Genomic DNA, 19,023 nt, shown 5'->3' on the forward strand with positions numbered 1-19,023 from the left:
TTACGTTCAGGATCTAATAAATCCTTCCCCGTACACATCCATTTACTAAAACGCGAGTTACGAGAAATTCCAAAGTAGAAAAATCACCTAAAATTGTTTTGATAAGGGAGCTACATTCATTTTATCCCATAAAGTAGTGTGTGATGCTACATCCACGGTTCTTGATTCATCGCCTTGAAATAGAACACTGAAATCGGATGCGGACAAAAATAGTATGCACCCTGCGCAAACTAGCGATGTTTTATAGCTTTTTGAAAACTAAGATGCAGCCGATGCTACATCTTAGCCTTCAAATTAAAATTCGAATACTATATACAACTAAAAAAAATATGGTCTTGCTGTACATGAAAATCACATGCGGAAAAAATTATACTGATAATTACGCGATTTACATGTATTTTAAATTGCATATAACTTAAAATGGGTTATTTGACCTATTTCCATTTCAGACGCTTTGAGATATATCCTCCGCAACCCAATTATCTTCCTCAACGGGAAAGCTTTAAAATTAATGTCTATAAAGCAAAATCCGCATATTTTATTGGGAGATTTAAACAAAATAAAGGAAGTATTCCTATATATTTTTCCAATATTTTCTACTACACAATGCCCGCAACTAATCAATTTCATATCCACTTTAAAATATTTTGTTGTTATTCAAACAATTGAATTACAACAAAATATGGACTTAAGCTGAAATAAACACAAACATGTGAAAAATATTTAAAAAAATATATTTTTTTGACCAAAATATTTGCTTATTTTGGCTGTAACATCGAAACTATAATACCAATCTGTATGATTTTAGTCTCATTTAATTAGACGTGCAGTTTTGATCTACCACAAATTTTTATGTAATTTTATGACCGGACCTGGACCTTTATTTTAAAAAGTTGACTTATATTCAATAATTTATCAAATTTATGTACATTCCGCGAATTCTGAGTAAAATTTTAGATGTATTATTTCCAGAGCTCCGATTATCTCGCGAGTGAAAATTTGGGGGAGGTGGTAATTTTTTTGGGTGCAATATTTTTGGTGGTTGTGGGGCAAGTTTTTTTGGGGGTGGGATAAGTTTTTGTTTGGTGTTGGGGAGGGGGCAAGTTTCCCCCCTGAAGTTGCTCGAATTCGAGAAGAGTTTCACTCGCGAGTGGAATTCGAGCGAGTATTCGGAGCTCTGATTATTTCATCTACTCGCTGAAGACACTTCGAGAGATATTTTCTTTATTAAAAGCAGAAATAAAACCGTCATAACTTTTGTCCGCAACAACAGAAAATTGGCTCGCGACCTGATTCGTACTGGGAAATTTTTTCTTAACCTGTATACCAAAAATCTTTGATGTTGCGCAAAAAAATTATCCTTTCTCTGAAATGGAATACGAAATAATTGACAATATTCGTGATATATGTACATGATAACATGGGGCGCCTTCGCCACTGGGGCGGCTACGCCAGCGCCAAATTTTCTCGCAAACTACAAGTGCTAGAAAAAATCCGTTAAAGGCTAAATTATGAGTTTAATGAAGTTCTGTTATCTCTCTAAAGTTGGCAGTTGTGTCATAGGTATGATAGCGGTCGCACGCGGTTTTATGTTTTCAGGGTATTGGGAAAGATAATTTTGGTAGGTATGTTTTGTGATATCTTCTTTATCTTTTGTGATATCAAAATCTTATTTTATACCGTTAGAAGACAACTAGTGAAGAATATAAATCCCAATAATTCGCATGAAAAAAGCAATTACAAATTTCAATATATTAATATTATGAAATATGTAAGGGCTGGGGTGCCTACGCCATGACAGAGGTGTGGTGGGTTATTGTTAGAAATTTGTCATATTTAACTTAAATTATTTATGCCATAGATATACCATACTATAATGTGAAGTTAGTAATATTATGATTTTTGTACCTAAATTCAAGACCTAGTTCAATTTAGTACTAGAATCTGGTTCTTTTGTGAATTTTAGAATCATTTTTGATTATTCGATGTTGATATTTAAGGAAGAAGTTGGTAAATTGTAGATTTAGAGTCTATTGGAGAATGGGGAGGCTTCGCCACTTTTTTTACATTTTGTAAATTCTCAAAAATAATATTTTAAAAACAAAATTATAACCATTTATATATCAAAACTTATAGTCAAGATATGCTAATATTTTTACAAAAAATAATATTTGAAAAAACTTTAACGTTGTCGATATGAGAACATTTTAAGAAAAACGTGGCGAACGCGCCCCGTGTTACCATATATTTTGCAACATGTAAAACTTATTGGGTTTTGGGTACTGAAGATTTCCTGATTTTTTTTTTTTTTTTGATTTCCTAACCCCCAATTTGTGCCATTTGATCCGACAACATTTTATATGAAATTTTATGTCGATCGGTTAAGGTTAACCCGTGCCAACCTAGCGATCTTTGTTTCCATAGTAATTTGTATTTATGCATTTTCACGAAAGGCTGAGCTCTTATTTGAGTAATCGCACTACCTTTTTCGACGCGAGGAATATGAAAATATACGCCACTAAATCTACGGCCACTTTGTTGACCACATGGTCTGCGGAGGTGAGCAGTGACCTAAATGTCATGGTCGATGGTACCAGAATTCCTACTAACTGCTCCAGGTTTCTAGAGGTCACATTCGGCAGCATGTTCATTCCACAGCTATCTGCGACATGCTGAGATGTAGGAACAAAGGCTCCAAGTCCCTAGCCAGCAGCACTTGTCGTGCAGACAAAGAAATCTTGTTGACCACATATAACGTGATAGGTCGTTCTGTGGTAAGCTATATGGCGCCAGTGTGTGGAAAATTATATTACCTGAATAATGAAAACTGCAAGAGGGTGCCTCATTCTGCCTTCATGGACCATCTACATTAGGAGACCACGATTCTTCTTGTTCGGGTGTTATCGTGAGAGCCATCCTAGTCATCCATCCCTAATTTATCGCAATCAAGGAGCGTCAGCTGGCACGAATAATCAGACAAGTTTTGCCCCAACTACGCTTGGAATGGTGCAGCCGTTAAAAGTCCTATAAGGCAAGGATTTATGACACCATGCAACACATCGCACGCACCACACACAGCACCTTTTTAAACTGCCCTGCAAAACCCACTCAACTAACTCTAGTAGCTTTGTGGTTAAAACCCATTGAAGCACTCACATTCCTAGAGTTAGCGACACCATTAAAGTTTTTTCGAATATTGTTTTTTTTTTTCAAAATAGTCTGGCTTAATCCCATTGTTGTTGTTTTATTATTTTAAAACAACTAATTTATTAGTAGAAAAAGTTTGGCATTGTTCTCCAAGGGGTAAAGCAAGGAAGACTAGTTTCGATTCACGCCACTGGATCTCATCAGTTCCCTTGTTTCTTGTTTACGGATATTGTCCACCGAAGTTATTTTTCAATAACTTCTTCAACAAGAAACTTTTTATACCCAAACATCAATCGTCAGCTCGAAGTATAAAGGTGAACAAAGAAATGTTCGATTTGAGAAACACTGGCACCGTTTGTATGGTTGGCTGCGACAAGCTACCAACGACATTTTGTTATGTGCATTCGTCGAAATTCAACGACACGCAGCAGTGGAAAAAGGTTTGGTTTGTTTCGCAAACACTTTCGTCGGAGTTGTGTTAGGTTGCCAAAGAAAAACTTCTCATTGAAGTTTTTTCTTTGTTTACCTTTATTGATTGATGTATGGGTATAAAAAGTTTCTTGTTGAAGAAATTATTGAAAAATAACTTCGGTGGAGAATATCCACAAACAAGAAACAAGGGAACTGATGAGATCCAGTGGCGTGAATCGAAACTAGTCTTCCCTGCCTTACCTTACCTTATGTTTATATATTTTCTATATTCCAACAACCAACAACAAACGAATATACAGAAAAATAAAATTTGTTTTTTTTTTCTGGACAAAACCAGCGTAAATGCAAAAAGGACCATGAAAACGCGACAATATCGATTAGCTGTCAATAAGAGCCGTACCTAAAATGTTCTGAGCGACATTTTTGCAGACCATGTCGAAGCTGAAAAATGTCGTCTTGTTGTACTTTTATTGCGGTTCCTGAAATAAAGAATGAAAAGGACATGGAAGGAAGAGAATTCTACGAAAAAGATCCTCAATAGATTTGACTGAAGATATGTCATATCAAAAATAAGCCAAAACAACAGCGAACAAAAATATAACGCTAATTTCTGAGGGCTTATAGGGTCTCCAGTGAAAAATTAATCACGCCATAACTCAAAAGTTCGACTCACGGTGGATCTACACTTTGGGGTTCTGTATATACTCATCAAGGGCTACCACCCCCAAAAAGAATTTTCCACCCCCCAAAATTTCAGTTCACAGTGTTATAAAACTTTTCCAACAAAAATTGTAAAGATAGATCGACACTTTGATATAGCCCCATAGCACTATAGGTAATTTGGGCTGTTTTTGAGGCAAAAATTAATAGCGGTGGATATGTGGGCTATTTATACATTTTTATTGCTTTATATGTAAAAGTAAGATAAAACAAAGAATTACAATGTAAAATTCGGATATAGCGAACATCGGTTATAAGAAACTACGTTTATAGCGAACAAAGTTTTATGTTTCCAAAGAATTTTTCTTAATATTTGTACATACATTGAACTTCTTAAAACGATCACGATTATAAAAAACAAAAATTGTTACCCCGCGAGTAGAATTTTTTACAATTTGTTTGGATTTTCAGGCCCGCTTTAAAACACAAGCGATAGCGACGAATTTAAGCACTGTTTCAAATATTTTAACATATGATATTTAAAAGTAGGCTTTAATAAGAATTTTACAGACGAACTTGTTTACAACCAACACCGGATATAGCGAACAACTTTTCTTTTTCCTACCCCCTATTCTCATTTTACCTATTTTATTCGTTCCATCCCAATGAACACGGTTAAAACAAAAGAAAAATGGTTACAATGAACTAAAGTACTGATCCGCCAAAAGATTTTTATAAACGTTGATATGTTTAAAATATTGATTGGCGAAAAGATCTTTACAAATATTATTTTTTTAAAGGACCAAATAAATCACGCAATCGTGATCCCTAGTTAGAACATATTACGGCTATAATTAACAAAAAAGTTGACCACGCCAGTACATTTTTAGAACACCTGGTGAATATTTCTTTAAAGAAAATATCTTTTTAGTTCAAATCGGATGCTTTTTTGTGTTTAATATTTCCTTCACCAAACAAAAAATTTAAAAAATATATATTTTTCTGCAAGGAGGTCACCTTCAAAAAAGTGATATAACTCAAAAAACGCAAAAAATCGCACCTTGGTAATTATGTAGTTCATTCAGAACCCTTTGCTGAAGATATTCCCCGTAGCAGAATTACGGTCAAAGTTGGACAATTTTGTAAAAGTCTATAATATAAAACTATAATTTTGTAAAAATAAATAATTCTTAGGTTGTATACTATATGACGATTTCTTGTGCTGTAATAAACATTTTGAAGAAAATTATTTTTGTTGGCGTTTTTTTATTGTTGGACTGCAGAATTTTACATCTTTGTGTTTATTTCAGCTTTAGTCCATATTTTGTTGTATTCAAGTATTTGAATAACAACAAAATGTTTTACAGTGGATATGAAATTGATTAGTTGCGGGCGGAGGGTCGGGAATACTATAGTTTCAGTTGTCACCAAACAACTTCATCAGTTCCCTTTTCCGCCGACTCTGTATCGATAAACAGGTCAATAAGCCCATCCAGCAAATTAAACAAAATGAGAAATTTGCTATATTACCCCCGCTTATTGAAGCAACACTCATATGTTCGTATTCTTTGCAAGGCAAAGACGACATAAAAACAGTGGTGGATATAAAATTCTTTAGTTCGACTCAAAATTGTAGGGTAATCAGTTTTAGGGCCATATAGCAAATTTCTCATTTTGTTTAATTTGCTGGATGGGCTTATTGACCTGTTTATCGATACAGAGTCGGCGGAAAAGGGAACTGATGAAGTTGTTTGGTGACAACTGAAACTATAGTATTCCCGACCCTCCGCCCGCAACTAATCAATTTCATATCCACTGTAAAACATTTTGTTGTTATTCAAATACTTGAATACAACAAAATATGGACTAAAGCTGAAATAAACACAAAGATGGAAAATTATTTTTTAAAACAGAAAGTACACACCACCACCATTCCACTGAATATCATATCTTTGTATTTAATTATTACCAAACTCTTACAAATTGCGTTTAAATTCTGCTCTGACTTTTAATCTTTTTTAACATTTTTTATTTTGTCTTCGAAATTTTGATTTTAACTTCGAATTATACCGCGAGTTTTGAATATTTTTGAAAACAAATTGCACATCCATAGAATTTAACATGTTCTTTCTTCGAATCAAATTAGAAAACTCGCGTTATTAAAAGTGCAAAAATTGACTTTTTGCCTAAAAACCTGTCCAAATTACCTATAGTGCATAGGTGGTACCTTTCACCTGGCTGAACACTCCAGCATCCACAAATATGGAGATAGGACGCTGACATTTTGGGAAGATAAGTCTTTTGTTTGCATGCAGGTCAGGTTTGATGATGGGCTATATCAGTCCACGTTTTGGTATAGCCCCCATATAACGGTGGTACACCCGATTTCAGGTACTATTTTACCGGTTTTAGTCACATTTTCATATTTTGACATTTAGGGATTAGTGATAACCAACATATATTCAAAAAATTATGGGCATATGTCCATGTTTTGGTATAGCTACCTCCCGATTTTCGGTATTTTGAGAATTTAAGCTACAATTTTTCACCGATCTAGCTGTAATCTGACATTTGAGGTTCTCAGGGGTCACGAAACTTCTCCACCAAACAAAGTTAACATAACTCCATGTTTTGGTATACCCCCCTATAACGGTACCTCCCGATTTTCGGTATTGTGAGGATTTTAGCTACAATTTTTAACCGAACTGGCTGTAATTTGACATTTGAGGTTCTCAATAGCCACAAAGCTTCCCCACAAAAAAGCGTCAACATAGGTCCATATTTTGGAATAGACTCCATATAACGGTACCTCCCGATTTTTGGTAGTTTGAGAATTTTAGCTTCAATTTTTTACCGAACTAGCTGTTATTTGACATTTGAGGTTCTCAGTAGTCACGAAACTTCTTCACTAAAAATCGTCTACATAAGTCTCTTTTTGGTATAGCTCCCATTAAACTGTACCTCCCGATTTTCGCTATTTTAAAGGTCTTAGCTACATTGTTTGACGGAACGACCCGTAATTTGACTTTTGAGGTTCCCTGCAGTTATAAAATGTTTCCTCCAAAAATTATATAGTTAGGTCGACACTTTGATATAGCCCCATAGGTGGTACCTTTCACATGGCTCAACACATTTTTTAGATTAAATTAGATAACTTAGGCATTATGGGTGTCCATGGTTGACAAATGTTCCCACCTAAAATTGTGAAAGGAAATTAATTATTCCATTTAAATTAAGACTTATTTATGGCAGATCCGAACTTTACGTTTTTTTTTTTTACTTGTTGATATCACAAAGAGAAGTCTCCCTTGTCCCGTATGGGATGTTGTGGAACAATGTTTTTTTGTTTTTGATATCACAAAGGGTAAAGAAGATGTCATAAGACATACCTACTATAAGAATTTTTTCCCAATACCCTGAAAACACTAAATCACTTGCATCCGCTATCATGCCTATGCACATAAGTTTCAATCAGGAAAATTTTGGCCAAAACCCTATTTTTGAAGTTTCGAAATTTTAATTTTTTTGCACAGAATAATATAAAACACATCAAGTCATCTGAAAATAATTAGTTTTTGTAAATAACGTTAGTATTCGTTGATTGGCACAGTACCAAAGTTGACACTTTTTTATGTAAAAATAAAACAGACTTTGTGCCGTAAAATATACAATTTTTGTTGTATAGCGTCGCTGCATAAATATACAGAAGTGAGACCAAAGTTATTACCAATCGGGAAGCTTTCTTCTTACTTTCATAATATTTACAAAAAGAACGATGAGATTTGTAAAATTAGCGTAATAAAATCAATGTTTTTATATAATAAAAATTATTTTTTACACATATTTTTTAAATATACACGGTGAGCCTTAACTAATTTTAAATGGAAGGTGCTTACATCTCAGAAGTTTTTGCATATTCTGAAACTAGAATGCTCATAGATGAGAAATATCAAGAAACAAAAAAAATCGCCGGAGGGATTTTCAAATAAATCGCGATTTAAGTTCACATTTTAGGGGTTCTTTAGGTTTTCACGATTTTGCTTATAAGCCGCGAGTCCTATGCAAATGGACCTAAGAAAAATATTGTAGCTGTGAAAATTCTCCACAAGATTGATTTTTATGATATTTTCGTAGGTTTTACCGTTTTTGAGATATAGAAGTTCAAATTCAGACAATGCACTGACTGTATCGCCTCCTTATAAAACAATGTCATTACTGCAATTTCCCAAATTAAACTTATATATCTTGAAAATGGTACAACATAGGAAAAAATAAATCATCCAATCTTGTAGAGAATTTTCAGAGCTTCAACATTTTCCTTAGTCCCATTTTGATATGACTTGCGGTTTCCAAGTAAAAACTTGAAGACTTAAGATAAAAACCTAATAATTCGAAGTGAACCTCTATATCTCAAAAATGGTGAAACCTACGAAAAAAACCTGACGGCCAGTCTTGTAGAGAATTTTAACAGCTACAACATTTTCTTTAGACTCATTTCGGTACGACTTGCGGTTTCAAAGCAATATCGTGAAAACCTAAAAAAACCCCTAAAATTGTGAATGTTGATCGCGATTTATTTAAAAATCCCTCCGTCGATTTTTTCTGATTTTTTTATTCTTCTTATCTATGAACATTGCTGTTTCAGAATCAGCGAAATCTTCCCATGTGTAACCGGTTTTCATCAAAAGTTAGTTAAGGCGCACTAAGAATGATATTGTTTTATAAGGAGGCGATACAGTCAGTGCATTATCTCAATTTGAACTTCTATATCTCAAAAACGGTAAAACCTACGAAAATATCATAAAGGTCAATCTTGTGGAGAATTTTCACAGCTACAACATTTTCCTTAGGCCCGTTTACATAGGACTCGCGGGTTCCAAGCAAAATCGTGAAAAAATAAAGAACCCCTAAAAATGTGAACTTAAATCCCGATTTATTTGAAAATCCCTCCGGCGATTTTTTGGTTTCTTGAGATTTCTCATTTATGAGCCATGTAGTTTCAGAATCTGCAAAAACTTCCCAGGTGTAAGCACCTTCCATTTAAATTTGGTTAAGACACACCGTGTATACTTAAACTTTTAAAAAATGTCCAAATATGTCCACCTCCAAATCGAATTTGAAAGATAGCAGGGGGTCTGTACTAATAATCTCAGAAAAAAATAAATAAATAAAAAAAATCATATTTAAGGGTTTCAGAGTGTGGAAAACAAGTATGTATAATTTTTTTTAAAATAAGTAAATTTTTTGTCATAGCCCCCACATAAAAGTTCCGTCCGATTTTAAATATCTTGTGGATTTTAGCGACACATTATGACCGATTCGGCTGAAATTTGGGATTTTGACCTCTTGAAAGATATGAATCATTCGTACCAAAAATTAATAACATAGGTCAATGTTTTGGTTTAGACCCCTCACAACGGGATCACCCTGTTCAACAAATTTTGGCAGTTTTTGGCCATTTTGGTCGATAAAACATAAGAATTGCTGTTTGTACTCATTTATTATAAATAATAATTGATTTCAATACAAAATGGACGTTGAAAGAGTTTTGGCTAGAAAATTTGGATTTGGGACCATTGTGCTATGGCACAACTGCCAACTTTTGGGAAATGATAGATCTTCGCTAAACTCACAATTTTGTCGTTAACAGACTTTTTCTAGTACCTATAGTTTTCGAGAAAATCGGCGCTGGTATAGCCGCTCTAGTGGCGAAGCCGTCCCATGTACCATATATCATAAGCTTTTACAACAACAACAATTAATCCCCACAGGTTGAACGCACATAACACATTCTGAAGTCCTTCTGCGATTGTTTGAGCTTTCCCTTCTTTCAGTTTTGGCGCAGCCAACTAAATATCTTTAGATTGATTCTTGAGGACCACGGTGTGACTTTCAAAGCTCTCAAGGTTTTTGACATCAAAGTGTACGCTCCAGATAAAGCGTGCTTACAAATACTGCTTCACCCGACCAGATTCCTTGGGGATTGCCCTGTAAATTCCTGACTGATATGGGGTTGGGGTTTTAATGCCCTCACGGGAAAACTGGTGGCACTGTTGGTGCTTTGTGGGACGATAGCTTTCAACTTAAAACAAAGCGACTTGCAAGGCATTATCAACCTTCCAATGGCTTTCTGTACTGCTGTCGTATGAGTCTCTGCTACTTTCGGAACAACCAGATATCACTAATCTGGTAAGCGTGTGATAGGTTCCTTGTGGCCAAAAAAACGTTTGGGACTACCAGTGCCACCCCATTTCAGGTATGTTGGGGTTTTTAGCTACATTTTCTGACTGAATTAGCTACGATTTATAATTGTTCCACAAACATCCTATACGGCACAATGATATGGGACCTACTGTTTATCGCCGAGTCCGAACGGCGCGTCTTAAGACACCACTTTGTAGAGAAGTTTGTTCATGGCTGAAATACTCAGGAAATGTCGCCAACATTACTGAGGGGTATTTTGCCACAGTTGAAAATTTGATGTTGACTGGCCGGGGAATCGAACCCACGACCTTCAGCGTGCAAGGCGGGTGTGCATACCATTGCACCACGGTGGCACCCAATATCATCATCATAAGCTACGATTTGGCAGTTTCTAGTGTTGCTCCTCTTACATGGTTAGTTGTCGTTGTTTAGTCTTACCCTGCCTTTACACATGACAGGACAGTTGAGTTCATACATTGATTGTCAAAAATTCAAAACTTGCCTGTGTGACTTAGGTGTCCCGACAACTGCAAAAAAAAAAGTTTGGACAGCTGGGAGACAAACGACAAATGTATGTATTTATGTATGTGTTAGTTAGACATTAGACAAATTGTCTAATGTAAATGCCTAATTAGTTTTTGGGTTATTGTTCGTCGCCAGGTGTTTTTGGTCGACCTCGATTTTGGTGATCCTTGAGGGTTCCATTCACGTGCCATCCTGGTTATGCTATGAAGGTGTGGTTTTTGAGTTCTCAGTAAGTAAAACATTTTCTTGCCTAACACAAGACGATTTTATGAATGATTTTTAGACAGCGGAATCCTATGCAAGTCTTTAGTCTTCGTTGGGGGTATAAAACTTTCCAGTTGAAATTAGTCGGTATAGCCCCCATAGAACGGTACCTCCCGATTTTCGGTATTTTGTATGTTGTGGCCCCAATATCCCACCGAAATGACTGAAATTTGGTATGTAGTCTTCATTGGGCGTATAAAACTTTTGACCAGAAAGTTGTCGGTATAGGTCCACGTATTCATATAGCCCCCATAGAACCATACCTCCCGATTTCCGGTATTTTGAAGGACCTCAATATATCCCCGAAATGACTGAAACTTGGTATTAGGTCTTCCTTGGGGGTTAAAAACTTTCCACCTTAAATTTGTCGGTTTAGGTGCAGGTCTTTATGTAGCCCCCATAGAACGATACCTCCCGATTTTCGGTGTTTTGATGGTTGTGGCTGTGGTTATACATTTCTCTATTTAATGACTTGTCTGAAGAGAATTTTAAACAGAAAAATTGCACACACAAACGTTTTTGTACCTATTATTGAAATATTTGTTGCATAAGAAAATATGTAAAATGTATAAATTTTGCATATGTGAAAGTTGTGCATTTTGTATAATTTTGCATATGTCATATGTTTCGATTGCAATTTAATCAGAAGCCAAAAATATGTCCAAATATGAATTCGACAAAAAATAGGGGTTGCATACAATTCCGCTGTCTAATGATTATCGAATGTTGTTCACCTAATAAACGTACATTTGAAGCGTCAGACACATCGCTTTCGCCTTTGTGTAGTGTATTTAATGACAAAGTACAAAAGGCGTTAGAAAAGGGCAACAAAAAAGCAATAAAATTATGAATTCATGGCATATAAATTGAAGGAAATAAAAGCGTCGATAGAGAAATAATATCGAAAAATATATTTTTTGGGTGGGGATAACATTGAAAAGTGTCGAAATGGGGACATGTAAATTTGGGTGCTATGCAACAATAGGTGGGGGTAGAGATGGTTCAACAACAAAAACAAATATTGCTTAGTCGACTTCGAACTAAGAGGATATTTAGAATATTGTCGAATTAGAAGTGTTATAAAAGTGTTGCACATATGAAATATTAGCTGTCATAACACAAACAGACACTTTACTAGCAGCACGAAGTATTTCGTACCTCAACTCTACTACCTTCCTTTTTGGCATGAAACGCAAATGAAATTCAAACAAACAAATAATTTTGAGTTATACGAAAAAAGTGAAAGTAACGCGAATTATCGCAATGTAGCAATCAAATGAAATGCAAGTGAACGAAGAATTGTTCGGATTCGAACGCTCTTTTTGTGAATTCGCATGTTTCAGTTTGTAACTGGCATTAGAGAAATTTACATTTGTTTCTAACAACTTTGACGTGTTTTAAATTAAAAAAGCAAAAACAGAAGAAAAAGAAAAAATTAAAACAAAACAATTTATCTAATATTAAATTGTTTTTACGTACGTGCGGAACGAGTATAGGCAACATATGGCAGACATCTAAAATGCAAGCAATTGCTGCATCGATTTATTCGCAAAGTTCCCTTACCAACAACAACAATTCGCCATCTACTTCGCCAGTGCATTCCGTTGCACTCCATCATACAAAGGAAAGTTCAGAAACACATATTAAACCATCCATCTCTCACACCCCTATCTCATATGCCACATTGCATGGCACAACTATCGGCGAAGGTGATGATGTTGACGATGCGACATCACCGGATCGTACACCCAGGAACTGTGCCACCGTTACAATGATGCTTGCAAAGCGTATAACTCGCAATGCCTGGTCAGTTGAGGATGAACATTTCTTTGAATCGAATCACATGAACGTCTGGCAAACCTTAGAATTTATATCGAGCTTTACGCTCCGTAAACGTTACAACTATGAGGGCTATAACGATAACAATAATGGCGCATTGGCATTGACACCCTCTTGGCGTCGTGATAGTTTCGTGGAGAAAAATGTTAATCCCAATGTTGATGAGGCAGCCAGCGGAAGTCGTAAATCTACTGGTGGTGATGGACCATCATCTGCGGGAAGTGGCAAGTACGGCGTATCATCCGGCAATGTAAATGCATCATCACATCAAAATCGACAATTTGATAGTGGTGATGGAACGGGTCCAGGGTCTAGGGTTGGAAGTGCATCGGGTAATGTTGGTGCAAATCACATTGGCGTTCGTGGTAAAAAACCGTCGGTAAAAACGAAAAAGTGTAAAAGCAGCAAATTAAATCGTAAGAAATCAAATATTCGTCGTAATCGTGTGAACAACCAGAAGTTACTTACTAACGACTTAGATACCGAATATGCTCTATCACCATCAGACTATGTGGATTTGATCAAGTGCACGTAAGATATACATAGCTTCCATTAAATTTGTGTTTAAATTACATAATTAGCTAACGGATTGTAATTATACAGTATTGCTCACATCATGTGGAAATATTTCGGTCGGATTATGCAAAAATATGACATAGGACAACTTCATTAAAATGACATGGCTGTAATTTATTCATAAAAAAATATTCATTTCCAGGCAGTACCCGCGCTGATATTTTTTACCAGTCTTGCTCAGATGTATAACAAGTAAAAAAGCGTTAAGTTTGGTCGGGCCGAACTTATTATACCACAAATTTTATTGAAGCAAAATTCAATAATTAATTTCTTTTAGTTTATGAAAGTACTAAGCTCCTACGTCACGCCAATTTGCCGAATAAAACTTTTGTATACACGTTTCGGTCCGAAACAGTGGCAAGGAAGTGCGAAATAAAAGAACGTTGGCCGGTAATGTTACATGAGAGCTATATTAAATCATGGTTCTATACCGAAATGGAATGATTTATACTGATAGCGAAGAGTAAATACCAAATTTCAGCCCTTTTTGGCTAAAACCTTGAAAATACTAAAAATCGGGAGGTAAGGTTCTATGCGGTCTATATTTAAAAACGTTATTCTATTGTAACAAATTTCTGGGGGAAAGTGTAATGCCCCCATGTTAGACTAAATAAAAATGTCTCCCATTTCGGAATACCGAAAATTTAGAGGTACCGTTCTATGTCGGCTATATGAAGGCGTAGACTTATAGCAACAAATATCTGGGGGAGGGTGCAATGCACCTAACGAAGACTAAATACCACATTTCAGCCATTTCACGACAATGTCCTCAAAAATATCGAAAATCGGGGGGGTGGGGGTACGGTTATACGGGACGATAATTTACAAGTTAAAAAGCGTTAAGTTCGGCCAAGCCGAACATTTTATACCCACCACCATGAAATACATCGAGCTAATATGGAATTATTAGTTTTCTTTCTGTTGCGAAAGTACCTATGCCCACAATTTTAGGTGGAGATGTTACTTGACCACTAGAAACTCTAAATGCCAAATTATAGCTTATACGTCCAGAAAATGTAGCTAAAACCTTTAAAATACCTGAAATCGGGTGGTACCGTTATATGTGGGGCTATAGGAAAAGGTAGACCTATGTCCATTATTTCCCAGCAAAATGTTCGATGCCAAAGATGACATTCAATCATGGGTGCAAGTGATCTAGCATGTCATCTTTTTAGCATCTTCATCGATGAATTTTGTATGAGCGTGGACCCCAAAAGATGACGTTCTTTTCTGGATCCTAAGCATGTCATTTTAACCAATGCGTTGACATGTCATTTCCACCAATGCTTTGGCATGTCATTTCCACCAATGATTTGACATGTCATTTTCACCAATGCTTTGACACGTCATTTTCACCCATGCTTTGACATGTCATTTTAACCAATGCTTTGGCATGTCATTTTCACCAACCCCTTGGCATGAAATTTTCATGTCTTGTTTGGAAAATGGAAATGCTGTATTGAAATATGGTTTTCATGAAAAACAAAACTCTTTATTAATTCAAACGAATTCATGAAATAGCTACAATTAATTTATCAGTTTAGTTTTTCAAAAGTTTACATCCAAAATTGCAATGTAATCACCACCGCTGCATCGCAAAAGATTACTTCCTCCGTTCTCCGCAACTGATATTCTTTCATCTTACAAAAGGTTTTTTCAATTATCTTCCCATCACCAGTTCAGATTTCAACATGGACTCCAAATGCACTCCTTTAAGTATTTTTATTTCGTAAATTACTTTTATTTTATAATTTTGTTATTTTATAACAACATTTTGGTAATTTATAGTCTTTTGTTTAGTGACGGAAATATGTAGGGATCTACAACCCGGCTAGCTTTAGGGATCTCTAAGAACAAAATGTAACGAACGGGGAGGAGAGACTTTTTATGGAAAATACCATTTATGCTTAATTAATTTATTTTTAATTGTTCCTTTCCAAAAGTAGTTTCTTCTTTATTTTCAGATTCTTGTTCCTTTTCGTTTCGGACTTTTTTTCAAATTCCAAGAAGCGAGATTTGATTGATTTCATTCTATGTCAGATTTAGAACAGACAAGGGAACTTTTAAAATAGCAATGTGTGCAGTCCGATTCTATTTTTAGCTCGATGGTTGGGACTTCATATAATACCAATTGTTTAGAAGTTTTAGTTGTTTGATATGCAGGAAATGTAAGACATCACGACGACAGTTCTAACAACTTTGGTCTGTTCCAGAAACTGCAAGAATCTACTTATTTTTACTACGATAACAATTCTTCCTTTATGTTATCGGAAAAAAATAGTAAAAATTAGTAGATTTTTGCAGTACTGGAACATACCAAAATGAAAATAAACAGGTGTGTAAATAAAAACACAAACACATCTCTATTGGATCGATGGAATGGGTACAAATGCTGATGAAAAGATCGGATCTTTCACGACTTCCTTTGCATTGGTTCAAATCCTAATGAAAAGATCGGATCTTTCACGACTTCCTTTGAACCAATGCAAAAGATGACATGAAATCACGTCATCGCAAAGAACCCCTTCCGTCAAATTTTGCTGGGTTCTGGTGGAGAAGTTTCTTGGTCACTGGGAACCCTTAAAATCTCAAAGTAGCTGAAATAGGGCGGGACCGCTATATGAGGGCAGTACCAAACCGTAGACCTATGACCATCATTTTTAGTGGAGAAGTTTCTTGATGACTAAGAACCCTAAATGTCAAATTATAGCTACATCGGTCTGAAAATGTAGCTAAAAACGTCTAAATACTGGAAATCGAGCGGTACCGTTATATGGGGGCTATAAGAAAACGTGGACCTATGTCCATAATTTTTGCTGGAGAAGTTTCTTGGTCACTGGAAACCCTAAACGTCAAATTATAGCTACTTTGGTCTGAAAATTTGGCTAAAAACGTCAAAGTATCTGAAATCGGGCGGTACCGTTATATGGGGGCTATACCAAAACGTGGACCGATATAGACTATCTTCGAACTTAATCTAAGTTCAGACCTAAAACACATGTGTTCAAAATGTCAGCCTTGTAGCTGCGTTCGTTAAAAATCGAAAACCGGGAGTTACAGTTCTATGGCGGGTACATCAAAACGTGGTCCGAAATAGCCCATTTACAATACCAAACATCCTAGGAGTAATAGAAATTTCTATACCAAATTACAATGCTCTATCTTCAAAACTACGGGCTGTATCTTGATTTGAACAAACGGACGGACATGGTTATATCGACTTAGAATTTTATGATAATCAATAATATATATACTTTAGAGGGTCTCCAACGGATAATTCGATTTGTTACAAAAGCAATAACAAAATTTATATATATTTTAATTATACCCTCCATGGTATGATGGAGCGTATAAAAATGCGTTTTCTGAGTTAGCAATTTCTATTTTTTCTACGACTTCTACTTTATCTTAATGCTGATATCTGGCATTCTCCTTGCAAAATATGGTCCACGTAGTTTTTCTCGAAACTGATATTTTTGAGTAAATGAGCATCATATACATACATACACATCTTAACCTCTTCTAACTAAAATCAATAGCTTTCGTCGTTCAGGCAAAGAAATTAGCTGTCCCAAATTGCGTCCGAATTGATCAATAAATGTGACCTGTACTTTGCTTACAAAAGTACATGGATCCAAAGCATATAGTACCTACTACGCCATTTTCACATGTAATTCGAAAAATTTCATTTGTAATTGGATTATTTCATTTGAAATTCGAAACTTTTCACTTGTAATTGAATTGAATTTCGAAATATTTCATTTGTAAATTGAGAATTGCAATTGAAGTTCGAATTTTTTCATTTGTAATTCCAATTATTTCATTTGTAATTCGAATATTTCCATTTCGATCTTCTAATCGGATCGTAGTCAACAAAAACTCAAGCAATATTAATGGGGAATTTTTGAAAATGTTATGCAGTAGAGAATTTTGGGAGGAGTAAAAGATTTGCATAGAGAAAAATATCCAATATTTGATTCGCTTTTTTTCTTATTGTAAAGGCTGATGGTATATCTCTATCGACAAATCCGACAATTTAATTTTGACTATTATAACTTGGACTTTGAACTTTGCGATTTATTTAAAAAACGCTCTGACGTTTTTTTTTTGTTTTTTTTTCTCGTCTATGAACAGGTGTAAGCTCCTTTCATTTAAAGTTGGTTCAAGAGAACCGTGTACAGCCTTTTGGCTTACGATGGTATATATACACGTTTGATATGTAATTATGTTTGGGCGAAATCCGTTTCAGGCAATTTGTAGTAGATTTAGCCATGTTATGTCTGTCTGACTGGCTGGCTGTAGCGCACGATAACTCTCGAACGGATCAACACATTTGATTCAAAATTTGATCCTCGTAATATTTTGTCCCCCCAACTTAGATCAAATTCGAGGATCGAGGACTGATATAACCCGGTCCACTCCTTCAGGAATGTCTTGACTATAACGGTACACTACTTCCGGTACCTCTTACACAAAATGTCTCAATTTTTGGCACAAGTGCGGTTTAAAGACAGTTCTCGGATCATTACGGATTTTTTTGCAGCAGGTTGGGGTCACAATTCCTGATTTACTGTGCCAATAGCTCTAAATAACCCTGCCGGCACCAAATAAAATGACTGGTGAGTACGATAACTCACGAATTTAGTGTATAATTAGCCGAATTTTCCAAACGTACGTCGACTTCCAAGAAGTTCTATATCGAGCAACAGCTTCGTGTACTTCCCTCGCAAAAGTTCGAAATTTTCGCTTAAATGCAATTTAAATGTTTGAAATTTGAAATTTTTAACATAGATGTCCTTGAGATCTTATTTAATTTTTTTTTCGACTTTAAGTCATATATCGGAGTGAAAGACGAAAAAAATTAATATAGTTAAAATTTAGTATAGGCCAAGATTCGCACTAATTTAATACGCGAACTATTGTAGTATAACATAAAATATGACTATAGTTGGACCAAGCGAACAAAGCTCAAGAATGTAGCTAAAAAATTAATTTGTATGAAAACCATGACCGCAGTGTTTTTGTGTTGTTTATTTAACGGGTATTGAAAAAACGATAATAGTGTTAAAATACTCGCTATTTGATATGTATATTTGGCCCACACCGCTTCGCTATAATCTATTGCCAAGGTCCAAAATTATATTTTTTATTTTGCCTTATTAAGGCGAAGGTCAATTTTTAGAGTGATATTTGAATTTAATCTCTTTCGAGTTGAGCTGTTTTGACCTAAGAAGTACATTGAAAAATTAGGAATCCACCGAAGCCCCACACATTCAACCACTATGCTACGTTTCACGGGTGGTTAGACCGATCATCAGGCATATTGAATGTTAGTTTTTTAGTGGGTGGACGAAGGCTAAGCTTGGAAACTAGCAT

At 35.5% G+C, this 19,023-nt stretch overlaps 1 protein-coding gene across 2 annotated transcripts in view; it reads left to right on the forward strand.

Moving 5' to 3' along the window:
* The window catches only part of LOC141394645 (uncharacterized), a 218,598-nt gene that overhangs the window by 17,814 nt on the left and 181,761 nt on the right, over positions 1-19,023 (forward strand). The window contains exon 1 of one of the 2 annotated variants that reach the window (XM_073969367.1): positions 12,343-13,602. The exons of the other annotated variant lie outside the window; for it this stretch is intronic. Within the exon in view, the coding sequence (XP_073825468.1) occupies positions 12,752-13,602 (851 nt within the window). The 5' untranslated portion in view covers positions 12,343-12,751. Of the gene's footprint in view, positions 1-12,342; positions 13,603-19,023 lie in introns of those variants that run through there. 2 annotated transcript variants of the gene reach the window in all.

This window comes from Musca autumnalis, unplaced genomic scaffold, assembly GCF_047663935.1.
Source record: "Musca autumnalis isolate F117 unplaced genomic scaffold, ASM4766393v1 scaffold_2, whole genome shotgun sequence".
Lineage (NCBI taxonomy): Eukaryota > Metazoa > Arthropoda > Insecta > Diptera > Muscidae > Musca > Musca autumnalis.